The 27,830-nt window shown below is 37.6% G+C and overlaps 2 protein-coding genes across 3 annotated transcripts in view; both read left to right on the top strand.

The window, feature by feature from the left end:
* The window catches only part of pot1 (protection of telomeres 1 homolog), a 34,262-nt gene extending 22,339 nt beyond the window's left edge, over nt 1–11,923 (top strand). Inside the window, exons 11-20 of one of the 2 annotated variants that reach the window (XM_046859984.1) lie at nt 7,561–7,730; nt 7,922–8,007; nt 8,605–8,634; nt 8,756–8,912; nt 9,742–9,914; nt 10,060–10,195; nt 10,340–10,422; nt 10,540–10,634; nt 10,870–10,975; nt 11,184–11,923. In XM_046859984.1, the coding sequence (XP_046715940.1) occupies nt 7,561–7,730; nt 7,922–8,007; nt 8,605–8,634; nt 8,756–8,912; nt 9,742–9,914; nt 10,060–10,195; nt 10,340–10,422; nt 10,540–10,634; nt 10,870–10,975; nt 11,184–11,290 (1,143 nt within the window). In that variant the 3' untranslated portion in view covers nt 11,291–11,923. Of the gene's footprint in view, nt 1–7,560; nt 7,731–7,921; nt 8,008–8,604; nt 8,635–8,755; nt 8,913–9,741; nt 9,915–10,059; nt 10,196–10,339; nt 10,423–10,539; nt 10,635–10,869; nt 10,976–11,180 lie in introns of both variants that reach the window. The other variant, XM_046859983.1, reaches the window with a different exon arrangement.
* A 1,088-nt stretch (nt 11,924–13,011) lies between these two features.
* Nucleotides 13,012–19,166, top strand: gpr37a (G protein-coupled receptor 37a). Its single transcript, XM_046858624.1, has 2 exons — nt 13,012–14,144; nt 17,093–19,166. Exons 1-2 carry the CDS (start codon nt 13,230–13,232, stop codon nt 17,939–17,941), a joined length of 1,764 nt encoding a protein of 587 aa, XP_046714580.1. The 5' UTR covers nt 13,012–13,229; the 3' UTR covers nt 17,942–19,166.
* The last annotated feature ends 8,664 nt before the right edge of the window (nt 19,167–27,830 follow it).

The raw sequence follows: 27,830 nt of genomic DNA, 5'->3' as shown, positions 1-27,830 counted from the left end.
AGGCATTTTGAATTGTTCCAAAAGGTTATACTTTTTGACGACCGATTCAGAATAGCGCGAAACCCTTTTCAGAGAATTGACTTCTGACTTCGTGTGACAGTATTCACCACAATGTCCGTAATATGTTAAATTGGGGGGTTATAGAAGGGCAAGGCCAATTTATTTTTGCTGTACACTGAAGATATTTGGGTTTGAGGTCAAAAAGATGAATATGGGATAATGTATCAGAGTTTAAGCTTTCATATCCTGATATTTACATGTAGATGTGTTTTACAGCCCAGAATATGGCACCTTTGGTTTGAACCCATTTTTAGATGAGCAAAAGTATTACAACTAAAATCATAACATAAGTAAAATTGGAACCATTCTACTTTTTGCAATGCTTGTTCAGGCTTTTACCACAGCTTGTTTCAGTAATTTCTTGGTGGTGTCTCATTTGAGTCTCACCTTAAGGAAGTGAAATGCTGCTTAACTGGAATATGGTTTTGGTGATTAAGTTTGCCACTTGCACTGTTTTTCCCCGGTGAAGGTTTTTTTTTTTCTTTTTTTTTTTTGTCGTGTAGCAGTGTGTTTTGGGCCATTATGTCGTTTTGGTAAAACTTCCAGTATGGCTCAAACCAAGAGTAGATATTATGTGCAATACCATTCAATCCGATATTCCGATAATAGTCCAATCATTTGGAAAATATGTCATTTACGGAGTTATTTACTATCATAAATGAAAACTGAAATTTGTCTCAATAATCTTATACTCATCTTTATTATTTCAAATGGTTTCATATATTGCTTTCTCTAAATCATTTTGACACTTTGATCTGTCTTGAATATCTTTGACTTTATGTACACAATAAAAGCACAGAATTTCTCTGTAGCGAAGGTCTTCTAGAAAATGCATAAAGAACAAAGACTCCAACTACTGACAGCTTTTCTACTTTTACTCTCTATATTAATATTTCAGAGAGAGCTTAGATTTTTTTTATTTTTTTTATTGTGGTTTCTAGGGCCTTGGAACAGTATGATTTTGGCCTTGGCTTTACAATCCTTTAGATTCTTTCCTTTGGACCTGTAAAGCTGTGGCTGCCTTTTTATCTTGTAGTTTGTTGATCCTAGCTTGTTGTGAGAGTGTAGTAGGATCTTTGAGCACTGGGTGTAAAACAAAGGTTTTAAGGTTATCTCCAAAGAGCCTGTGTAGACTATAACTTCTGACTGACCTTGTTGTCTGTATGTGTGCAACTGCCATATGGGACTGTACACTGTGTCTGGGAAATCAGGGTCTTAGTATTAGATGGTCTGGGTGAAAACTAATTTTGAAATAATGGACATCAAAGTTTTTTGACACTTCAGCTGTCTAAACACTTATGGAAGCAAAATCATGTAGTGTTTAATCTGGCTTATTTAATGTTGTTTAAATGTACATTATTAAGGCCTGTGTTTGTGTAAAATGTACTTATATACATATTGCTGTACTGTTGCTCATACAACAGCACTGTTTATTCTTAAAGTTCCATGATAAAAAATTTTTAACAGCATTTCCGACTGTCCTTTAATAGGCATTTAATAATTAATGGTAATGATAAACAAATGCTAATTTATATTCTGTTTTTGTTAAAAAAAAAAAAAAAAAAGTAAAATAGTTGTAATAATCATTTTTGTAATAAATATATACATAAGTAGATGTTAAGGAGTCTTGGGTGTCATTAAATATTTACTCTACGAAGAATCTTCAGATTAGAAGCTCCTGTGCTGCCTGATTTCTTGGTATGACGAGCTGCTGTTGTTTTTTAATTAACTTCAAGAGACGGAATTAAACAGAGGCTTGAAAGTGAAAAACATGAGATGTTGTTCTTTAAATAATAAAAAACTAATCTCTAAAGGATTGTTGTATAAGAAGAATAAAGCCCTTTGGAACATTCTGCTTCATTGTAAAGCCGTGTCACACAGTATGACTTTGATTATTTTCCAATAGCAGCACACCTCATAATGGTTTATATCTCATATCATGTTAGTGTAAGAACAGTAAAACAAAATATTACTTAAGAAACAACTGTGCAACCTCGATAATCACAGGGGTTACGTTGTATGACCTCGTGAGTAACACAAAAATGCGAGATTTTGACTCTTTTTGATGTTTCCTTTTTCAAGGGGAATTGTACATGTACTGTGCTGTAAATTTAACAATTATTGTGAATTGTCATAAATGTTTTATTTATTAATTTAAATGAATAATACAATAATAAAATAGTTTTCAAAAATTATGTAACTTATTAGTCCAAACTCTGTTTTGAAATGTAACTCTGACCTTTTGAGCCAATCACGGCTTCTCGCGAACGATCAGATTTTCTGCTTTACTCTTCGTCCAGTTCCAAATGAAAAGTGGAACATTTCTGAATAAAATGGAAAGTACATTTCTGATAGTTCAATTTAATATTTGTTGTCTGAGATCATTCAGGTTTATCAGAATGATTTGGTCTATGCTTCTTTGAGAACTAGTTCTCTAAAAAAAAATGTTTTAATTATTATTAGCCGAATGCTAATTATAAAAAATAATTTAAATCAAGGCTGGATCCACATGTAGGTGCATGTTGGACCACTGCTGCATACAAATTATTTATTACTTATTTTCATTACCTTTTTAGTGTTTTTCAATATGTATGTCCTATTTAAATTACACCACAGGTTTTTAATTAGGGCTCTGATTCAGAGACTGAGGGGGCCATTAAACATTTATTTGTGTACGCTGTTACAAAAAGAGAAATTCCTCCTAATAAATGCTTACTGATTGATTTTGCTTTTCAGACCGTTTATTCACTAAATAATAGCAATATATTATTACAGTTATCAATATCTGTGCCCTGTCATCTGTAGTATTGTGTGAAATTGCTGGAGCTTTAGACTGGGCAGGAGTGAATAATAGAGAGAATAAAGCAGGCCACTGGATTACAGAGAATGGGAAAGAGTTTTACGCTAGTGAAGAGAGGGCCAAATCGATATGTTAACAGCAAGAGGTTCTGACTGTAAGGGTCTTACACACACTGCATGTGATGCCAAACACAGCAACAAAGCCATGTCACACAGAGTTGCTAATAGCCAGCTAAACAGCAGCTTCAATTACGCATGAACGATCGTAATAACGCTCACTTTTCATATCATCCAGCAATGGGCTGTCAGCTAGTGGAATTCTGACTGTATTTCAGAGGTTTGAATTTGGAACGCAAAACCCAAAAGATTTTTTGGAACAGAGCAAAATATACACTTACACCCTTGGCTCTTTATATCTGTTTTTTCTTTTGCATTTGCATTACGTGTCCCATCCCAGTTTCCCAGTGTTTCATCTAAAATGAAATGCCTGAAGTAATAGCATGAAATGAATGTATGCCTGGAACCTGTTAGATAATAAAAGAGGTCACTGCTTGGATTTAATATCTTATGCAGTTGCCAACGATGAAAGCACACAGTAAGGGTCAGATTTTCCCAAAACACTGTAGCATACCGAAGATGTTTTTGTCACATGATGTAGAATAGAAAAACAGCTTTGCCGCTTAACATCAACCTCTGTATGTTTGCTGCTTATATGCATCTTGGAAATATAATTGAGTACAAGTATTACATTTGAACAGAATATAAATACACCAAGATTTTGTCATTCTAGCTCATTCTAGTTTCCATTTAATTAAGATACGGTTGTTAAAAGAATAAGTGCACCAGAAGATATGCAAGTGGTGTTTTTCAGTGGATGGAGTTGGCTCACAGCGGTGTGACATCCTGTCTGTATTCACATCTGACTATCAATTATTCATGCAGGGAAAGAAAGAGAGCACATGGGCTGTCTGAACACACACATGCTCCCTGCCTGTGATTTCCTCAGACAGCCGGCTGATAACACATGTCTACCTAGAATGGGTTATAGGTACAGTATGCTTATGTAATTGGGTGTGAATGTGTTTTAACGAATGAAGGACAAAAAACAAAGAAACTTATATACTTAATTGCTCTTCTGCATGCAGAGTCATGCAAGATCTAAAGGTTACTGGCTTTCAGTGTACTAGTCACTGGCACACTAAAATCTTTATACCTAAACAAATTATTGTATTAAATTAATTGTTACTAGTGGAATTTTTTTTTTTTTATTGAATAGGACTTGGCACACGTGTGGTGTACTGTTTCAGGAAATGCTGGTTTTAGGCATTTTGGCTAATGTGCCTAGAAAATGTTTGCTGACATAACAGTACTTTTTTTTTGACAGAGATGAATAGGATGGTGAGCTGCAGTCATTCACTTGTGCATTTCCAAAGCCAGAAAGCCTCACAAAAGCTTAGGAGGAGATGATGATGTCAGTCTGATAGCCTTTTCTTTCTGTTATCCGAGAACTGGGGAGAGCATCATCTATTGCATTGCGAAATGAATGCTTGAATGGGAGCTCTATGTTCTTTTTGTTTTATGTCTTTTCTAATGGTAAATGTTTAAAATGCTTTATTCATTTAATACTAGGACATGGCTGACATAGTGGTGATATAAATATGCAGTTAGTTCATTTTCTGGATCAGTGAATCCACTTCAGATAGATGGCAGGGTTCATATTATATTTAAATATAAAAGCTGCTAACCTTGAATTTTCTCATAATCTAATTTTAACTGCATTTTTGTTGAGGATTGAGAAATGTTTCTTTTTGCTTGCCCAAGTTTATTAAGTCAAGTCAAGTCAAATCAAGTTTTTCACAACAGACATTGTCTCAAAGCAGCTTTACAGAAATCAACAGTCAAGGTGAATGGTGTGCATTTATCCCTGATGAGCAGCCGTGGCGACTGTGGCAAAGAGAAACTCCTTGTTTATAACATTTTGTTTGTTAGAAGTATAATAATCCTGGAAATTGATTGGTTTTGGTCTTAACATCTTTTTGCATTTTAAGCATTGGTCCCTATTCACTTTGTCTTATCTAGTATACTAAATGAAACCTTTGACCATGTGGTCATTAGCCCATGTACATTCCCCCCCCCAAGATATGCAAATCTTAAAGAAGTCATCTCAGTCTGTGTTGGTGGACTTCATATTAGACATTTTTGAACATTTGTGTTCATAAATGTTTTTTGTATACTGAATATATCTCCCCATTTCCACTCTTGCTTTTTATAATTAGATGGATGGATGGATGGATCGATCGATCGATCGATCCAGTGAATACCTATCTGAGTTATCCAGTTGCATGTAGCTGCAAATCTTAGGTTAGTAGAGCTTTTCACAACTAAAGCTGTCGTATTTGTTAGAGCACTACCTCATTGTAGCCGTTTCATTAAAGAAACCTTTGCACCAAATTATTTTAGATTTTCTATTTTTTTTTTTTTTTTTTTTGGCCAAGCAAATAAACAGTGTGCAGCATATGCATATTAATGAAAAACACAGACTGTGCTTTGTTAAGTCAGATTTTACTTGAATTTCATTCCTAAATGGTTGCATCTCATACGTCTAAGTGAGATGTGGAGGAAAGAAAATTACACGTGAGTGGGTCTAAAACGCCAGTGGCAGAAAATGTCAGTGATAAAATGTATGGAATAATATCGTGTGTGGTCATTCAGCTTTCTAATTAGTGAGGCCATGATTAACAGGATTTGCAGGTATTTTCAGCCATATAACTGGTATTAACTGGATCCTCATCTACAGTATATGCAGAAAAAACGAAAATGCCTTTTGTAGTGTTTCCTTTACATTCAGTAAAATCGAGTCTACCAAGGTTTTCTTCAGTTACTTCATTTTGTTTGCTAAATGCAACCAACCTATTCAAGATGTTTTTGCTGAAATCAAACATAAAAATTACTGCATTAGAGCAAATCCTGTCAGGTAAACAAAGACAAGGCTTGAATTTCACAGTAAGATATTTTGTTGGTATGCTGCTGAATTTGTTACTCTTATGCAGCCAACATTTGTAATGCAAGAATTTCTCCCACAATTATTGGCAAGCCATCACCCCAAACAGCCGCAAGCCAATAAATCATTCTGCACTTCTTCACTGTCAAATTGAGTTTTGTCCTGAAAGACGCTAATGCAAGTATGGAGCAATCAAAGCACTATTGGCATGGAGCTATGGCTCCGATGCTGGAAGGGAAGGAACTGCAATGAAATAAGCATCAGTTTTTGGCATGTTTGGTTATCCTGTCAAGGTTAACCCAGGGTTATAAAACCTGCAGCCCAATCGCAGTGCTATGAAGGAGGAGTGAAGAGAAGGCAGCAAGGTGTAAACTCTGATGGTAACTACAAGGGTTTAACTTTGTTCTGCTGGTAGAGAGAAATGGACTCTAGCAAATAGAGCATATCCAGCTCTGTCTGTGAATTTTACCACTTTGTTACAGCCTCCTTAGTATACTGAAATCCCAAAAGTGCTGAAGGGAAATCATGGCTGTATACAAGGTAAGCTCTCAAGTGCTGAGACTAAAGAATGTCAGTAATTGGTGCAGACAGTAGTGAATATAAGCTCCAGTGTTCTAGTTTGTAGCTCTCTACTGGTCTTCTTTGACTCTCTTGGTCTAGAGGCACAAGTAGGAGAAGACTGACAAGTGAAATTCCACGAGCTTAAGCTTTCTGACTGCCGCTTGTCACTCAGACTGAAGGAGGGAGGCTTGTGATTCTATCTTTCTCTTGCGTTCATATCATAGTCTGAACATTCTCACTTTCGTATCACAGCCCGAGTGAGCCAGACAGACGTGTGCTCCTACTGAGAAGCCACACACTCGTTGTGTTTTTTTTCTATTGAAGGCACCTGGTTATATTCGGGATTCTTCGTAACCAGAACATCATCGGTGCTAAACTATAACAAATTGTGTAGAAAATGACTTTAAAACATTATTCGTTTCGGATTCACAACGGCAGACTGGTTGCACTTGCTTTTGTATTGCACATTGAATGAAAAGTAAACTGCAAACAATTTTTTTTTGTCAGCCCAAGTAACGGCAACCTTGCTGTTTGTGCACAGTGAATGTCTTCTAGATTGCACAGCAAGTAGATCCCTGCAGCAGCTTGTCAAAAAAAAAAAAAAGCTATGCATATCATTATTACCACCCTCTCCTATAGAAGCACTTGTAGCATATTCGTGTCAGCCTACACACCTGAGTATTTGCAACGTTCTGAAGATCTATACTGCAGTACGGAGAGCCAGGTATAAAGAGAGAGCTGTTATATAACACTGCACCCTGCTGGCTGTTGAATTTTGTATTTTTCAGATGGTTTGAGGTTTTTTTTACCCCCATTAAACAAAAGCAGAACGCATGAAATGGTGTTTTTGTCACGCAAAAGCTACAATGTGCAATTAAGAACAACACTACTGCAGATGTTTGTGTGCCATGATTCATTCCCATGTGGTATAAATGTCTCCTGTAGGTTTTATCTCAGACTGCCCCCTGCTGGAGGATGTTCTCAAGCTGTTAGTAGCCTGGTTTAACTTGCAGATGATTTGCGTTATCGTCGACACGTTATTAGTCACATGGGCATTTTAAAAAAAGTGTTAATGATCATTATTGTTTGTTAAAGTAAAACAAAGGGTTATTGCTTTTGCCCCTTATGTGTTTGTGTAGCCCGGCATGTTTCTGCGCCTGTACAATCTTCATGCAGTGCCTCAAAGGGCTCCTGAGCAATCTGCTGACTCCGCCAGCTCCCTCTGCTTCCACCTGCATGGTGGCACTTCATACGGTAAAGGCCTGTGTGTGCTTCCTTCAGAGAGCCCAGAGCTCCAGCCACTCAAGAGGTAAAATACAATGTGGATTTGATACTCTGTGTTTCCAGAATAAGAATTTACTGATATTTCAGTTTTTATACTTTAGTGAGATTACCTGATTTCTTTGTGTTTTTTGTTTGTTTGTTTTTACAATGAATACATTTTTCATAAAATGTCTCTAAAGTGTCTCCTAGCACTCCATTTGTCTCGCACTTGTCCAGATTGTTACAGAGTGCTGTAGCTGATGAAGATGAGGTGAATGATGCCACTCTTGTAGAGGCTTGGTATACTCCTCCAGAGGCTCTTGGTTAGTTCCTTCTTTAACAAAGTCTGGCAAAGATTTGAATCCCCTATTTATCTGTCACTTACTTATTTTACTGTATCCTGTATCTGACTGTAATATATCATGTGTATGTTCTCTCTAAATTGAAAATAGATATTGTATGCAGGGGGAACTTTTTCTTTCATCTAAATGTTGAAATAATTTTTTTGTTTCATGTTTTAATTATTATTTTGCGAGAGAGAGAGAGAGAGAGAGAGAGAACGATTCTAGCATTAATTAACTTTGCCTATTTTGCTGTGGCCTAGATGATTCTTTACACAAAGGTTTGCAAACTGAATTTGACTGTTCAATAAATATTTTGCATATATGAAAGTGAACTATTTCAGTGGTGCTGGGGTATAAAATGTAAATTGCTGAACTTTTATAATAAAACTACTCTGAATTTCAGAGTTTTTAATTCAAAACAAATGCTTCCACAAGGGGAGATTTATATATGCATATTACAGTGGGACACAGTTATAGCTACAGTGATGGCTCCTGGAAGCTCATTGATTAGATACCTCATTTTTGCTCAATACTGATATTTATAATGACTGACTAGATCGTACGTTTGTGTTTTAGGCGAAAGAGTGAATGAAGATTGTTTTACAGGTAAAACAGAATGTACTTATTTCTATTTCTGCAAGTCTTCACTTTTTGACTCAGCTAAAGAATGTAGTCAGTGGGAAACTCAAATGATCTTTGTTGTTTGCTTGTAATTGCATGTGTTTAGTCCGGACATGTGGACACACACTGCAACAGGTATCACTTGCTCATGTGAAGAGATCGGCTACACCTATGGTTTTTCATGTTTGTGCCAAGGTGAAATCTTATCAACCGCAGAACCTCTACCAGTGTCTTAAACTCTTCTGTCCACAATGTACAGCACTGTGAGTCTCATACCTTATTATGATGTAGACATTATATTTAGTCTTGTTATCCATTCATGATATTCAAGCAAATTAATCATATAATTAGGAAATGTAATTAAACAAAAACTAATGTACATTAGCTGCATGTGGTGTTCTGAGAGGGGGAAAGACTTGGTTTAGTTGTAGCTCTTTTTACAATGTAGTTTTGCTCTTCTGGCAAATTCTCTGCATTCTGATATCATTTTCATTGAGACTATTGATTGGTTAAACTCAATTTTCCCACAACATATATACAGTCTCCCGATTGGAATCAATTTTCCTTTAGCATAAGATCTAGTAATCTAGTCGTGAAGCGACTGCCTACTAGAGTGCTAAGTTTCTTTACATTTTTTCCTTTTCTGGTGAATTTAAAATGCAACATCATAGTTTTATCTAATAATCTTAATGCTTCCAAATAATTAGTCCATTACAGGATCATTTTCTCGTTTCTGTGATATACATTTCAATTAACAAGATGTCAATATTGACTAACTGACATTTTGGACAAATTGTGGCCAACAAAATTATCGGAAATAAAATAACAATTAATATTACAAATAAAAGTAAAACGCTGCTGTGATTAGAAACAGATATGGAAATACAGCTACGGATGGCCCTGGCTTCAGATTTGTGACCAAGCTGTGCTGGGACACACTGTTCAATAGAAAAAGGCTATTATATTATTACAGTATGCACAGAAAACAGATTAACCATGAGAGCATTCGGTGTAATACATTTTCATGAGAAGTTATCTACAGAAATCCTGCAGCTGTTCTAAGATGATGTGCATAATGTGCCTGTATAATAGAGTGGAGGTCCCCAATGATGAGGTTATAGCTCAGGTATTCCAGGATGCTATGAGAGGCAGTCAGCCATGCAGTGAGCAATGGGCTATCACCTCTACAGTGGACACTATTAGCATGCACGTGTCCTGTGACATGATCGTGAAGGATACACACACGCAACTGCTGTTTCTCCAGGGTAAGCTGTGCACTGAAAGAAGGTTTTTTCAGCAATGATTGGTAATGATTGGAGCAGTTTGATGTGCTATATGGGAAATCTTCTTACATTGCTGATGGGTTGGTGCATATTTTTTGTGGTTTTTTTTTTTATGGGTTTCCTGTAGGAGTCACACTGGAAGAAGTGTGTGTGATATCTGATGCACATAGCAACGTTGTCCCTGTGCGCTCGGATAATGGGAGAATGAGACTGCTGGATTTCTCAGCCCCGTTTCTCTTCTGTAAAGACAAGAGATATTTTGGGTCAGGACTGATGATTAACAATACACAAATGCTCTCAGTACACTAAGGCAAATCTTTAGCCTATTAAAACTAGTTATTTTTTTTTCTAACTGTATTTACAGAGCATATGCATGCCTAATTTGGAACTGTGTGTATGTGTTTTAGGTGTAAACGCTGCTCCCAGTCCACATTTGTGGAGCCTGATGTTTCTGAAGTAGAGATATGGGATCAACATAATGTGGCCAAAGGTAAAATGCACTATAACAGTATTACTGAATACAGTTCCTCAATATTAATACCAGATTGTGTTGTGGTGGTAACGTATATCTCATCTCTTTCTCTTTATCGCCTCATCACTCTTTCAGCTCTTGGCGTGCAGCTGATGCAGTATGCCCTGCTGATGAAATTTGAGCTAGTGGATGAGACAGGCACACTTGAAGCTTTAATTTGGGAGGATGCTGTGAGCAAATTCACTCTGTTAAATTCAAATCTTAATGAAAACAAGAATATTTGTAGTAAAATGCAGCTATTTTCCAGTATTATATAGACTGGTTTGCAATTAACAAAATCAGTGATGTACACTAATATTATTTGTCTACTCTATTCAACAAGGTTGTTTTTCACATTTTATCCCCCTTCCCTAAAGGAAGACAGAAAATGTAATCTTTCTTTCCTTCATTCTTTTATTCTCATAGGAAAAATTCTTCCATGTCACGGCTGCTGACACCTCAGCTTGTCAGGATTCGCAGGATAAAGTTCAGACCACCATGGATAAGCTTCATCCACCAGGGAGCAGCATGGGTAAAATCATCACTTGCCATCACTACCATCAAACTATTGCTGGCTCCAAGTAAAGAATCAGTACAAAAATCACGCAGACCCAATAAAATCCATTAGTTATTAGTAAATATAATTTTACCAGTCTGACATGCGGTTTGAATTTTGTTTGAATATCACGTTACAGCTGTTTAGATCAAGGAGCTCCTTCTGTGCTTTTCTTCCACAGCAGAGCACCCGTGGCTGGACCTCTGCCTCAGCGCCTACACTGTGGAGGAGAATGGCACAACTCAAGTGTGCTACCAGATCACTAACACAGAAGCAAAAGGCAATTTCTAAACTCCCCAGTGAGGCCAGCTTTCCTTTGGAAGAAAAATGCTGTGGAGAAACTACAGTAATGCACCTTTGGATTGAATGCCCTTCCGTTAGAAATTTAACAAACAAAAAGTGAGATTAGCCAAATCTTGTATACTCCAAAATAGTTTTTTGTTATCAAATGTGTATATGTACATTTTTTTTTTTACCAATAATAAAGTAATTTATCATTTTTTTGTAATATGGTCTAGCTTTGTTGTTTTACAGTTTGGGAATAAGATCTAACATAATTTATAGCCCACTGCACTGATCCAGATCATTATAAAACCTTCATCTGAATATACAAGCTGCCTTCAGTTTATAAAATTACATTCATGAAAAATTACTCCTCCCTCTTCAACATTCTCTTCTAAACGATATATATAGGCACCGGGCTTTTTGGTGCTAATTTAAAGTAAAAATTGTAAAGTAATTGCATGTGGCAACATTCAGAAGCAAGTGTTTAACAAAACATTTCTGAGTTGAGTAGCCATACAAATCATTTCTTTTTAATAGAACTGCAGTATGTGTATTATTAATGTGTAATCAGTATTTAGAATCATGTGGATAGAATTTTAATGTTGACAACAATTAAAAAAAAAGATTCTGCTTAAGACACTTAAATGTTCAGACACTTATACTTCCATTGCTGTTTTTCTTTTGTGATACTTTACTCCTTTTGGTTCTGTTTTTACCCCCGAATTTACGTGTGTGTGTGTGTATGTGTATATGTGTATATATGTGTGTGTGTATATATATATATATATATATATATATATATATATATATATATATATATATATATATATATATATACATACATACATATACACGTGTGTATATGTATGTATAATATATACACGTATATTTTTTCTTTTTTCTTTTTTTGGACAACAGTGAAGGGGTAAAGAGAAGAAAACCTTTGTTTAAGGAAAAAATGACTGTACCGATCATTTATATAAAAAAAAAAAAAACTATTGCCCTCTCTCTTCTATATATTTTTTCTACCCCAATGGTTTTATCTTTACTGCATTTAAAGTTACCACATTTGGTAGATGCCCTAATCCAGAGTGACTTACAGCTGAGCAGTTGAGAATTAAAGGCCTTCCTCAAGGGTCCAGCAGTGGCAGCTTGGTGGTGCCGTGATACAAACTCATGACTTTCCAATCACAATTCCAATTCCAGCATCCTAACCAATGCTACCACTTTCCCCACTTATTGATTTGCACATTGCCTGACAGCTCAGATTTTTTTGTGAGAGAAATACATGTGTTCAAAGGTGTGCATCTACAGGTCAGAGCAAAAAAAAAAAAAAAAGATGTGGGCTGGTTTTTTTCTCTTACTGATGGAAGAAGGCAGATATGAAGCTTGCAGAATATTGAATTAAAATAGTTATAAAATATTTTGGGATAATGAGACTGGGATTTTAAAAAACGAAAACATTCTTTGCTCGCACACTGAGGGGCAGCAGCCTGTGCACTGTGCTGGGGTTTTTGCAGATGATAGCATAGATGATCTTTGTGCATTTGATATCCTAAAAAGCACTCATATAAGCTAAAATCTAAATTCATTACCGCATATATGTCGCAATCATAACAAGACACATGGTGCAGTTATGGGAATGTTGCAGACTGTGACATGCAGTGTTGGTGTAATTCCACAGAGTGGCGCTGTTTTGTAGTGGGGTGTTTGTATCTGGTGCACTGTAGGAGTAGAGGAGTGAAGAGTAAAACTCCGGTCCACTGCTCCTTCATCAGCATGCTGAGATCCGCACAGAGCAAAGCAGAAGAGTTGATCATTACCCTCCAACTCAGTAACTGCATGACCTGTTGCGCCTGGGCTTCAACTGTGTCGCTGTAATCTGGTGGATTTATGAGAGATTGGATGGTCTGTTTTGAGTATGCGTTCTCCGAGTGTTTGAGCCATGGGAATACAATTAATAGGATTATTCTGTCTGCTTGGGTGTTGTGAACTTGCGCCAGTTCTCGCGTCCAGGAGCCCCTTCAGGCTTAGGAATAACAGCAGCACTCTCTCTTCTAATAATGCACTCAGGACCAGCACTGAGAGCACACTGTCTCTTCTGGCTTACAGCAAAGTCTTCAATAAAGTTCACAAGGATCCTGTGCAATGGAAAGACGGTTTGGCATTAAATGTCTCCAGGACGTTTAAGGTAAAGGTTGTGAATTATGAGTCCCAAACCGGCCATGTGGATGTTCCAGGCGTCAGGATGGACATTAACCGCGGATTACTTGCAAACACAGATGAACCGTCAGTCACGTTTGCTGACAGCAGCCTGTCCTCGATACACACACTTACTGGAAAGCAAATGAAAGCTCCTGGTGTGTATCGGCGACCCAGAAGAGCTCCAAGGACTAATCAAAGTGAAGCAGGATCAATAGTTGAGAAGTTGGAAAGCCCCCCTAATGCATCAGCTCAGAAGCAGTCCACAGAGCTGCCGACACACGTCCCTGCCTCCGCGTACCCTGAGGAGGAAGAGGACTACATGGACATCACTCCACTCGGCCCTATTAACACCCGGCCCAGAGGTCCCGGACTTCCCAACCCGTTTTATCCAGTCACAGGGGAATCATACGCTGCCTATGCGATTATATTAGTGTCTGTAATCGTGTTCACAGCGGGGATAATCGGCAATATCGCAATCATGTGCGCCGTGTGTCATAATTACTACATGCGCAGCGTCTCAAACTCACTGCTTGCCAATTTGGCCCTGTGGGATTTCCTCATCACCTTCTTCTGCTTACCGTTAGTGATATTCCACCAGCTCACCAAGGACTGGCTGCTTGGAGAGGTTTCCTGTAAAATTATCCCCTACTTTGAGGTAAAAAAGGGAAAAGTGCAACATAAAGTGCACTGATAGAACACTAGTCTACAGGCTCAAAGTCAAATGATGCCACTGCAAACAAAAGAACAAAAACAACGAGCAGATTTGAGGATGCCCACCACAATTTCATTTAATAAAGTTGCCAGTGTCAACAAACGAAATTTGATATGATGTCTCAGATGCTTCATGTTCATAAAAAGAACCTCCTTATTTACCATAATATACTTCCCCTACAGTGGGTGAATTTTGGTTAAGCAGGTTAGCGTTTTTTCTGAAATGGCCAGAAGACATAACGTTGCCTTACGACAAGTAATAAGTTGCTTTGTGTATTATTTCTGTAACATGTTATATTTTCATAAAACAGACTAAACTGGACACTGGAACATTCTGGAAACCAATTATTGGTAACTTGTTCAGTCTCAGACACAGGGTTTTGTTTATCATGATGATCTGCATTGAGATGTTGCTTACACAAGAATCTAATTATACACCAACAACTGTAGCATTTGGTTTCAAAGCAAAGAAACAAAATCAGTGATTTCAAAAAGAGACATTTCTAGTCATTCTTTTGTTGTTGGTGTGTTATGATACTTCTGATGAATGTATCATTGTGCATCGCTGACACCAGCAATTTACATTATGTGAATATCCATGGGCTCTGCATCAAAAGACAGTAATATGGACCCTAAAGCAGAAATGGAAAAGGTGTCTCAAATTGGAATTAAACCATACAGAAACTTGTCTGACTAAAATATCAAGTGTCCAGTGATGCACGCAAGTAGAACGGAAGCGATACAGAGACATATCCTCAATCTGATGGAGTATGAGACCTCTGACCAATTTAGCCATTACTGATTCTATACTCTGATGCTTTCAGAAACCAGACAGAAATGCATCATACTTGTTATTTCTGTTTAGAACGTATTTGTCGGTGGCTAGAACAAGTGAAAAATCAATGAAAATGTGGCTTAGATCATATTTAGCAATAGTCAACATGTGGGTTCTTCTGAAATGGCTTAATGAAGACATCATGAGTTCTAAGGACGAAAAGATCAAAAAGTGTTAATGTAGATAATCTTTTGAATAAGAACCTAATATTGTTCTTGCTGCTTTCTATAAAGTTTGGTTGGCTGATATCAGGGCCTTCGTCTAATTACTGAGAGATTCCTCCCATGCTATTCAGAAGACCTCCAACTTATTGTCTCCCACCAACTGTCTGGAGATTTGTTTGAGTCTGTGTCTGTTCTAGTTTATCCATTAATGAGACACAGGACCTCTGTGAAACAGGAGTTAGATATGGTTTTGCTTATTTGCTATGGAATGAGTTTTTCAGTGATTGATTGTGTTTAGTTTCACTTCTGCTCCTGTTCACCATTAGATTTGCTTGTCTAACATGAGAGCTTTAAAGGTTAAGCTTCTCCAAAGGACCCACTCAACTATAAACATGGGGGAAAATATTGCTATTGATTGCTAACAGTCATCACTATAAGACATACATGGAATTGCATAAAGATTATTATTGATGGATTTGCATACGGCTTATGCTTTATTAAGTGATTCGTTTCTAATAGGTGTAATTCAAGATGAGTTGACGGTGGACTAAACACAAAATCTCTTCATTGCTTAGACAAATTACATATCTGGCTGTGGCACATGCAATTTACATAATGATGCTGCCTTGTTATGTAAAGTAGATAACAATTGTGCTCTGTTGTCATGCTAAAGAGGACTCTAATCAAGTCATTAATTAGAAACGATTAGAGAGGATGCTACATCAGTGCTATAGACAAAATGCAGTGAGCCCTGAAAAATTGGTTTGCATGGCTTTAGATTTTACATGCTGACACCCAAGTAATTAGAGAGCAATCATACTACAGTATATCTTAGTATCCAGCTACCTTGGAGTGTATATCTGTTTTATGGCACCAAAGCACGTGTGTGTTATAAGAAGTCACTCTGTAGGTGACATCAAGCACAATGAAAGTGGAGAGACTTACTTTTGCAGCAGTGGTAACATAAATAAACCAATGTAAGTCATGCAATAAATAAGTAGGTAGTTTTAACCAGAGAGCCAAGCCCTAGTTTCTCAGCATTCTCTAGAGTTTTATTTATTGCCATTCCTCAGATGTTTTACAGATGCTGTTTACACTGCAATTTAATTAGACGTCTTGAATTTTTGATCATACAATGACTGACAGTGAACCTGATTGAAGATACAGTGGAAAAGCGTTGGCCCCATGATCAGATGGCTGTTTGTTAAAAAGTCATAACCGTCTCTAGCTGGAATTTCAGAAGTACATGCCTGACCTGCTCTTCACTCTGAGCTTTAATAGTTAACCCTGGGTTCCAGGGAGCTCATATACACAAATGAGTGTAGTTCCTATCTCTTCCTAGCACCTGTAACTATCACTTATGTGTCATAAGCAGCAGTTTTAAAAGATGCTGTGGCCGTCTTTACATGACTGGAGGACGCCTGATCTGTATGGCAGATGTTATGTCATTGTATGTGAGAGTAGAGCTAGCTAGAAGGCAAGGGATAGAAAATCTTGGTTTACTGGGTTGCAAATACAAATATAGTTTTTAAGGAATGTGATAATAACAGTGAAATATTTTCAGTGTGCCAAAACACAGAATGGCTGTGTGCTAATATCTGGGTGCTCTTTCATTCTTTAGTGATAATTTAATGTCTTTGATTTGTATATAATGTCTAGATTTTAAAAGGGGACATATTGAAGGAAAAAGCCATTATTCTCAAACTTAAGCTTCAGAGATGTGAACTGTATGTACTGGACCTAGAGCATGACTAAGCACATAAATATGGGTATATACATTGAACTTAAGTCATCATGACCTAAAGTATGGAAATTATTGATGTTTTGGATATAATTTGATATAAATATGTAGGAATTACACTTGATTAATTAATTCATGTCCTTCCATTGCAGGTGGCTTCCTTGGGTGTAACTACTTTTACCCTTTGTGCTTTGTGTATCGACCGTTTCCGAGCCGCATCTAATGTGCGGATGTACTACGAGACGATCGAGAACTGTGCCTCCACAGCAGCTAAGCTTGCTGTGATCTGGTTGGGGGCTCTATTGCTTGCACTGCCCGAGCTGCTAATCCACCAGCTGGTAACGGAGGAGAGAGAGGTGCCTGCTGAGGAGCTCCCTGAGGTGGCTAATAAGATGCTACCCATTGAGCGCTGTATAATCCGCATCTCCACAACACTCCCTGACTCCCTGTATGTGCTGGGACTTACTTATGACGGAGCTCGTCTATGGTGGCACTTTGGCTGCTACTTCTGCCTGCCCACTGTTTTCACTATTATCAGCTCGGTGGTAACGGCACGCAAGATGCGCCAGGCTGAGAGGACGAGTGTTCGAGGCCAGCGTGAGCAGATCCACCAGGAGAGAAGAATGAACTGCACAGTAGTGGCTCTTGCCATCCTCTATGGGATATGTGTGATCCCAGAGAACATCTACAACGTTGTCTCGACGTACATGGCCGCTGGAATGCCACGTCACACCCTGGACGTCCTACATTTGCTTAGTCAGATTTTGCTGTTTTGCAAGTGCGCAGTGACACCTGTGCTGCTGCTAGCGCTTTGTCAGCCTTTCAGGAGAGCTTTTTTGCACTGCTGCTGCTGCTGCCTAGAGGAATTCGGCCCACCAAAGTTCTCTAATGGGACGAGTGACAACAACGAGAACGAGGTCACTACTGAGCTGGAGCTCTCGCCTTATAGCACAGTGCACAGGGAAGCGGCAAGCTATACACCTGTAAGCACACACTGCTAGGAGACTTGGAAACCTGTGCACATACTGTTCTATACCCCTCCCATAAATACACTCTATACCAAATCACACCCAAACGGATACAACCAATGGCATGTACTACACTATCAGTCATGTCATACTACAGACTATAAAGTGCTCAGACTTACTGAACAGACCACTGTAACAACACACCCGCCACATTTTGGGAAAGGACTGGCAACAAATAGACTCCATAAAGCAATTTACAGTATTATTACAGGCAGAGAGTATTTCTTAGAGTCTTAGCTGCTCGTTACTGTTTACAAAAAGAAAGAAACATGATCATTAACTATAGTTTCAATGGAGGTCATAGGGATTATGATTAAGATTTAACTCACTTTTTTGTTTGAACAATTGTGTTACATCTACATGACGAAAGTTTACATCTTTAATTCGTTGCAAACACAACATAGTATTTTTCTAAGACTCACGGATAGTAATGTTAAAATAGCTGGTAGTTAATACATTGGTGGGTAATGGGAAATGATGATGATTCATATGGACGCCTGGCTGCTTTGCTATGTGCGCATTATGCTTCTTCTGTATTTAGTGGCAGGAACAACTGCAGCACTTCAGCTGACACTGTAAAATAAAGTCTGATATTTTAGTAAAAATATTGTTTTATTAGAAAAACAAAAAAAAGTCAATAGAAAAGAAGTCTGATGACAGATTCATATAAACCTAATAATTTAGTCAAATCCACAATGTGCTCATTTGATTTATTGATGCACATTATGTATTTGTTTACTAGCTGTTTTCTTTCAAAGTGGTTTCACAACACTGGGAGATTCAGTCTTGGTAAAGGCGTTGGTCTTATACATGACATCAGTGCTATACAGTATGAGTGTACACAGAAGCTATTGTCTTAAGCTGGTTGCCAGAGCAACATTAGGCATCCATAATGAAAAGGTCTGTTTGCATCAGTGGCAGCCATGAAGAAAGAGCTTAGCTGTGAGAGGAAAGATGTAGGAAGTGCTTTTTTTTTTTTGGTGAACTGGACATTTGGAGCTCGGTAATTACAGTCTGCATCTTTACCCCAAAGGAGTAGAGCATCTCTGTTGAGTTTACCACACACCCCATTTTTTATTCAAGTTAAAACTGAGAAGATATTTCATCATATTGTGATTTTGGAACAGACAAATCAAATATCTGCAATGTTTTGGCTTTGGTATAGACAGATGCCAGTCTCTTGTTATATCACATCAAAACCCACCTGATTTAGTGAACTCAGTGAAATACAAAAAAATAATAAATAAATAAATAAATTATATTATATTTTTTAATGCAGTTAGTATTTTCCTGGCTTAAACCTACAAGCAAACCCGGATGAACGAAAAAATTCCACAGAACATTTCAGTGTTAGGGACAATTCTAATTTTTATTCTATGTTTCTTGTCAGTTACATTTTTATTGAGTCTGTGATCACTGTAGTTCAAATATACATTTGTTTGCTTAGATATTAGCCATTCCATACTGGCAATACTTTCTTTGGTGGAAAGTAGTCCTAACCCCATACATACACACAAACACACCCAACGCCCATTTATCAGATATGAGCTTCAGTGAGTTGAGTACTCAAAATGGTTGTCCACCCTCAGTGTGCTGTATAATTTGATATGTGTGACAGAGCGGATTCCATGCTGAGGGGATAGAGGCTGCTTTGTCTCATGTTTCTCTTTGTGGGATTGCTGTTCATTTCTAGGTCACTGGCTGGGGTGAACACTTAAATGAATTAATGAGTTGAAGGGCACTAAGAACTGTCCTCTTTGAGGGGCTCTGCTTACTTTTTCACACACATGCATTTGTGTTCCTATCATTTTGGGGACCTTTGACTGACAATTATTCATGCAATATTTAATGTTGTGCCTACATTGAAATCCAATGTAAAACTAACCCAAACCTCAAACTCAATAAGATGAGAGAAAGCTCATTGTTTGCTGTATTTACAGCAAGAAAAAAAACAATCAGGTTCCTCAGGGAACCAGCAGTATACAGTAGTCTACAAGATCAAAAGTGTCAGATATTCCTTTAGGGGATATTAAGGTCCCCACTAGGGAATAAAAACATGCGCATACACACACCGAACATTCCTCCTTCTCGGCTCGTCTGTAAAACACAATGTACTTTGGAAGATGCTGCCAATTTTTCAGATTCCGTTCTTCAATTAAGACAGAACATACTTGTTTGCATGATTGTATGTGCTTGTGTTATTTTTTTTTTTGTTTTGTTTTGTTTTGACCTTTATTATTCTCATCCCACTCCAGGACAGAACCTTGCACCCACTTTTACAATATCATCTCTGTCTGTTAACATTCACAGAGAAAAGACTATCATTTATGCATATCATCTTGACAGCTTGATCTGAATTCAGACACATTTCGAAGGTCTCATGTTTGATAGTTTTAATTACATAGATAGGGCATAGAGTTTGATTATCATCTTCTTCTTCTTCCTCTGCATATGTCTGCACAATAGCACTGATAACCTGTCTGACAGCAGGGAGACTGAAAAACCTGTCCAGCTGTGCTTCCTTTTCAGACAGAGCATATCATATTGCACACAAAAATTTTGAAAAAAAAGATTCAAAAGCTTTAGTTTTCCCCTCGACTTATTCCCATTTCACTGTTTTAATGAGAAACCTGTTGGACATGGTACTAAAGCAATCAAATCCAAGGTAAGCACTTTTATCAGCATGACTGAGTTTTTGCTGCACAAAGATCACTGTTAAATGGTAAAGCAAGTATTACATTGAGTACACTCTCTAAAGAGAAGGGCAATTTGAAGTTTATGATGCATTACATTTACAGTACATGAACGTTTACAGCATTTAGCAGACATTCTTATCCAGAGTGACATACAGAAATGCTCTGTAGTCTCTCAAACACATATTCTCATGCTAGTATGGTAGGTCAGGGAAAAGGAATAACTTTAAGCTAAAACTCGATGCTTATGGGAAAACAGGGCCCAGAGCAATTGTTAAAACATTCACCTGCTGCAGCAAGAGGCATTTCTTTTACAGGCAGTGGGTCTTAAGAATGGAATTGCAAAGAAAACCACAGGATGTCTTTTTAACCGATTACTTTCAGCCTTTCTGCTCACCTGATCAGTAAGCGCCACAAAATGTAGCCTACACAAGTCACAATGAAAATTCCCAACAACAATGTATGGTACTTTCTTTTTTTGTTTTGCCAATGTTTTATTTTAATAAAAGGAGACAATTTTCAGGATTTTATCTATAGAGTAGAAATATGGCCTTCAGAACAAAATAAAAATGGAAGGTCTCTCTCATACACACACACACACACACACACACACACACACACACACGTTATTAAAATTTTAGGAAACCTTGCCAGAGGATGCACAGGCAAACTATAATCATGTCAGATCAGCAAAGCACAGTAAGGGTAAGTGCTCTTTATTTAAACACATAATCCCATGGCCCTGAAAGGACACCTGACCTACACTTAAATAAAATAATCATGTCTGAATGTCACATTTACAGTATGAACAGGTAAAACCTTGTCTGTAATGGAAATAGAACAAAAATCTTAATTTCCCTCATCACAGCGATAAAGCATGTAATATGTATACACAGCACATAGGAAAATGGAAGGAGAATGTGTTTTTTTCCTGTTTTAGGTTTGTTGAGGTGAAGTCGATGCTTAGCTGAGCATCAAAAAAACAACCATGGGTCTCAGTGGGAACCATAAACAATCTCTGCATTGTTGTTCTAAGTGCAATTCTGTGTGGGAAAGGATTCTGCTGAAGCTTTGATATGGCTATGCAGTTTTAGTTCATTTTCAGCTGATACAATGACCATATTCTATAGAATATCTGTGTATTATACAACTGTTGTTGGTAAAAGTCACATAAATGTATATATAATGACTCAACAGTATCTTTTCAAACACAATTTTAAAAAAAAGTTTGTTTAATTTGGAAACTTGGAACTTCTGAGTCCCCCCACCCCAGTATAAAAGAAACTGAATGCGTCAATCTGCTACTTGGGGTCAAGAGGGAACAATCACAGTCCTGTGTGGGCTTTTTTTTATGGCATATGGGAGGGGCCAAGCTGCCAACCAGTGGCCTGTAACTCAGTATTCACAAAGACTCAGGGACACTGAGGACACAGTACTGTTCTGCCTCACACCCGTGAAGGCAAAAAAAAGTCAGACAGCCGAAAATTCACAAATGGATTTTTGCTGAATCTCAAAGTCAAGTCAAAGTCAAATTTTACAGAGACATACTGTGTACCGTGTACAATTTTTTGGATCTTTAAAACTACCAAAATTGTAAGAATGTACCACAACATTTTCGATGTTATCTTTGTTAAAGGTTTCATTTAGCTGAATTATGGCCAGTTTTACTTTCTAATATTCACTTTTGCATTCAAAATGATATCAGACTTCTGATATGTAAAGCCTATTTTGTAATATAGCTGTGGGGATTTGTCCTCATTTAACCACAAAAAAAGCATTACCAAGGGAAAGCTCTGATGTCACAGAGAAGGTGTGGTGCAAAATTCCAGTTAATCCAAAAGTGTTGTTGTCAGGGCTCTATACAGGCCACGTGTGTTCTTACACACTGACCTTGGCTAAGCATACCTTTATGGGCATTGTTATGATAAAAAAAAAATCGGGTTGGTGTCCTTTGATTCCGTGAAGGAAGATCTTAATGTTGTTACATTTGCTGCAAATAAATTCTAGACAATTGTGTGATTTGTGGCAACAGAAGGATCATATATGGTTGTGATTTTCAGGGGTCCCCATACTAAATGCCTCAAACTCGTCTAAATGATGGTTGGTGGCATTCAGTTTTATGGTGAGGCATCAGCTAAGTTTTTCTAATGGCTTTTCCACAGAGATGAAGATTTGCCCAAACACCTCGATGCAGTAGAATGGTGCACATTGATGGTGAGTCAGCTAAGGTTTGTGCAGGTCCTTAGGTCCAAACTGTTGCACATAGCACAATTACCATTTACCACAATTACCAGCTGAAGAAATACTACATTAAAGACATTTCCAACATGTATATAAGTTCAGTATATTTAATTTATGTAAAGAATGTGAAAAATATTCAATAATTGCTCCAGGTTACATAATATATATTATACACTGTGTACTATGTAACTATAAATAAAATAATTATAGCTAGAATAGCTATAGCTAGTGTGGTTGCATAAAGCCATAAAATACTGTAATTTTTGGCAAACTGCTGTTGTATAAGAGAAATCATTATAGGAAAACCACTGCTTTACGTCAGGTTACGTTTTTTATTCGTTACATTCGAATATATTGCTGGGGTTTTTCTCTGAAAAGATGACATTTCTTATCTGTGCATCTCGACTCCTTCCTGTGTCTGAACACTCAAAGACCCTGCTCTTTAATGAACGTGCCTAATAAACCTCCAATCTCTCACTCTTTCTATCTCAATGAATAAACTGACCCTTCTGTAGTAAGTAGACAGCTGCCTCCCATTTGCTCTAATTCAGCATCAGGGTGCTGTGAAGCAGAAGGTAGAGAAGGAGGAGAAGGAGGTGGTGGTGGTGGTCTGTTGAACCACATTCATCTGGGGTAAAATTACTTCTGGGCCTGTTGCTGTGAATCAAATAATTACTGGTCATGCAAAACTAGTGCTAATGAGCTTTCATTCTGGAGCCATGGGCCAACATTGACTCATGCATAATAGACTTTAATTATGCTTGTGGGTAGACAAAAGAAAGGTACAGAAAATGTACTTAACATTATTGTCTCCTCAGCCACTCTATTAGTTAGACTAATGCAAAAATACACATGAAAAATGTAGAGCCCAACATGTATTTGCTATATACTGCTCCCTATAAATGCATGATTTAGAATGATAAACAAAATAAAATTTACCCTTTAATAATGTATAATGTCCTGTGGATCAGTGGTTATTGCCAGGAAACAGCAAAATCTCCTCAACCACCCCATGATTAGAAAATTACTGCCATTGCATACGCACTGAAAAGACTCCCACACTGAGCGTGACAATAAGCACAATAAGCTGGGCCGTGGGATTTCGAATGACCAACAAAAGAAATGAAAATGATGGAAACAAGAACTTCCTTGGTAGTGCTGTTTTGGCTTTGGAAATTTCAAGTGATTGAATGTTGCTTAAAAAGCTCCTTTTATACAATGAGAATTTGTTCACCACAGACCTTGAAGAAAATCATGTTTTTTATGATTTTCCCGAGATGAGATAAAATGATATGTTGGGTACAGTATATGGCACTTTTATATTTAGCTGTAACCATGAACATTTCAGAAAGGAAACAGCAAACAACAAATATCCCACGGGACTCAGTGGTGCAAATCAATTTCACACCTCCCATACGGAACAGAAGAACAGGGACCCTCAGACCTTGATGGGTGTACTGTAATGGCTCACAAAAGCATTACAGGTCAAAGAATGAGAAGAGTCTCCTAAAATATGCCATGTGTCCTCCAGAGCTCATGGCTGTTTCTTTGATGGATGTTTCTCATTTTAAGTCAAAATGTATCACAAACACACAAAGAAACACACGTTTGTTGGAAAAATCCACATGCTGTGGGGGTAGCTGGCTGATAGATGTGAATTTACATTTATGCTATCTGGCAAATGCCTTTATCCAATGCGATTTTTGTAGTCAGAAGTGCTTTTGGAACTCTCAATCAATAAATATATTCTCATGCTGGTTCGCTAGGTCAGGGACTAAGAGTCTATCAGTCTATAAACCCTGTTAGGAAGGTAATATAGTATGAATAAACACAAGACAGCAAATAAAAAAATAAAGGGAAAAAAAGTAATTTAGTCATAGTTAGGGTGGAGTTTAAAATCTGTATCAATAGATCAGTTCCAAAGAGAACCATAACTGGTGCCTATAGAGGAATAGGCTTTATTGGGAGCCTCACAGAAAACTTCCCATTTTCATTTTAGGACTAAACACTGGCTCATTTAGTCATACGTTTAAGAATTTTATAATAAGGATGACTTGGCAGAACTAAGTAAGAAAAACTTGAGAATGTTTAAGGTTTTTCTACAGATGCTCTGTATTTGTTTGTATAGCGCTTTTTTTTAACAATGAACATTGTCTCAAAGCAGCTTTACACAGATAATGTGGTGAAAAAGAATGAATACTTTATAATTGTAAGTTTGTCCTTGATGAGCAAGGAGGTTTGACTGCTATACACACTGAGACTGAAACACCATCCAGAGATGCTACTTAACCGGAAAGTTTACTTCTAGCTGCATGTGGTACTAGTAAAAGTACATCCGTCTTATCCGAGTTGAGCAGAGGAAAGATATCAAGCATCCACTGTCTTAAGTCACACTCCTCAACATTTTGAAGCTGATTTCTCTCATCTGGTTTTGCTGAAATATACAACTGTGTATCATCAGAATAGCAATGGAAGCGAATACCATGTTTGTATATAATTTCACCCAGAGGCAGCATATATAAAGAGAAAAGCAGTGGGCCTAAAACAGATCTTTGCAGAACACCGAACTTTACATCAGAGAGTGTGGAGAACTCACCATTTACATCAACAAACTGATAGCGATCAGTTAAATAAAACCTAAGCCAGGAGAGAGCTGTTCCCTTTATTTCAACAACAGTCTCTAGTCTAGCAAGGAGGATATTATGATCAATGGTGTCAAAAGCTGCACTAAGGTCAAGCAAAACAAGTAAAGAGACAAAACCCTGATCAGAGGCCAATAACAGATAATTTACCACTTTAACCAGCACTGCCTCTGTGCTGTGATGAGGCCAAATCCTGACTGATACATTTAAAATGTTATTCCTAAGTAGATGTGAGCATAACTGCTGTGTACAACTTTTTTCAAAAATCTTGGAGATAAAAGGGGAGGTTTGATATTAGCCTCTAGTTAGACAGCTGACAAGGGTCAAGGTCAGGTTTCTTAATTAGGAGGTTGATAACTGCCAGTTTAAAGGATTTAAGTACTGATGCTGATGGAAGAGTTTTTTATTATCACATGCAGTTCACGGTGTTCACTAATGGTGTCATATGCTTTGTAGTTTGAGTAATGTAATAAACTCTACTAGCCACAGTTTAATGCAGTTTTGGATTTCAATAATCTCAAGAGTCCTGGGAAAAGGTTAATGTAACAACTAATGTAACAACATGAAGATTCTATGGAAAGGTCTGTTTAATTTTGCCGTTTGTACGATGGTGACGATCACAACCAGATGTTTGTTCAACCAAACCCATGAGTATTAATATAGAATTAGAAGGAGTTAGCCTTTTAGACACAGAATCAATTCTGAGATTGGGTAAGGAGGCTTGGAGTGCAGTCAGCGTTCCAGTTCATCCCAAAGGTGTTCAGTGGGGTGGAGGACAGGGCTCTGTGCTGGTGGTTTATTTTCTTTGACAGTGCTTCTCCACATTTAGACACAGGCCACATCAGATTCAGAAAAAAAGTCAAGTTTATTTCTATAGCGCTTTTCACAAAGGACATTGTCTCAAAGCAGTTTTAAGAATTTAAGAGTTAAGGTGAGCAATGTGTATTTATCCATGATGAGCAGCCATGGCAACTGTGGCAAGGAAAACCTTATTTAGATGTTATGAAAAAGAAACCTTGAGCGAAACCAGACTCAAAAGGGGAACCCATCCTCATTTGGGTGACATCAAGAGCTTGATTATAGTCTTTAAACAATACAGAACACTGGAGAGTGAGAACGAACATGAGCACTGGAGTGTAAGATTATGAGTAATGTTCTTTCTACAGTCTTTTACAGTCATTTGAGGTTATGGAACCAGGAGCTACTGAGCAACTTATAAAATAGCTCAACATGTGAGATCATCATAGATCCAACACAAGCTTCTCCATGCCAGAGCCTTTAAACACTCAAAGTGGTCCAATGTCCAAACTCCACATGAAGTAAAATTCCAAATGGTACTGATACATCTCTCGATGGTTTGGGATGTTTGCGAGTTCGGCATCTACTTCTTTAAAGGTCCACAATCTTCACAAGGTGGGATGTGACTGGAGCTGGCACAACCTCAGGATGCCTCAGGATGGGTAGAGAAAGAGAAGCAGTGGAGAGGAATTAGCATAGCTGCTGTTCATGATATTAACAAGCACAAGTTGATAATGTGCATTTGATCAGATGTACTGGAACACAAGGTTATGACATGTGTGTTATGTGTAGAACTCGCTAAAAATATACATTTTGCATCTGCATTTAAACTGGGAGAGTGTCTAAACCACAAACACTGTCAGGAAGACTACTCCAAAGTTTAGGAGCTACATGTGAGAATGATCTACCACCTTTAGTGGACTTTTTGAGGAACTACTAGAAGTCCAGAGTTTTGAGATCTCAGGGAGCGTGACTGGTTGTAGCATGTTAAAAGACTGGATAGATACATGGGAGCTAAACCATTTAGTGTTTTGTAAGTACATAGCAATCGTTTGTAGTCGATTGGAAACTTAACAGGTAGCCAGTGAAGGGATGATAAGATTGGGGTTATATAGTCATATTTTCTTGACCTTGTGAGAACTCTGGCTGCTGCATTCTGGACAAACTGTAGCTTGTTTATTAATGATGCAGCATAATGATACAACAACCCAGTATTTCATTACAAAAGTCCAGTCTGGAGGACATAAACACATGGACGAGCTTCTCTGCATCAGAAATAGACATTTTTCTTATCTTAGCAATATTTATAAGGTGGAAGTCTGTTTTCGTAATATGGTTGATTATGGTTTTTAAAAGACAAGTTGCTGTCTAAAATAACTCACACGTCTTTTACTGTTGAACTAGTAGTTACAGAACATCCGTTCTAAATGCAGGTTAAAATGCTGGAGTTTCTGTGTACTGGTTTTTGGGGGGCGATTAGCAAAATCT

The sequence above is a fragment of the Silurus meridionalis genome, chromosome 10 (assembly GCF_014805685.1).
Source record: "Silurus meridionalis isolate SWU-2019-XX chromosome 10, ASM1480568v1, whole genome shotgun sequence".
Lineage (NCBI taxonomy): Eukaryota > Metazoa > Chordata > Actinopteri > Siluriformes > Siluridae > Silurus > Silurus meridionalis.
The sequence above is the reverse complement of the archived record's forward strand: the minus strand, read 5'-3'. Positions and strand labels throughout refer to the sequence as shown.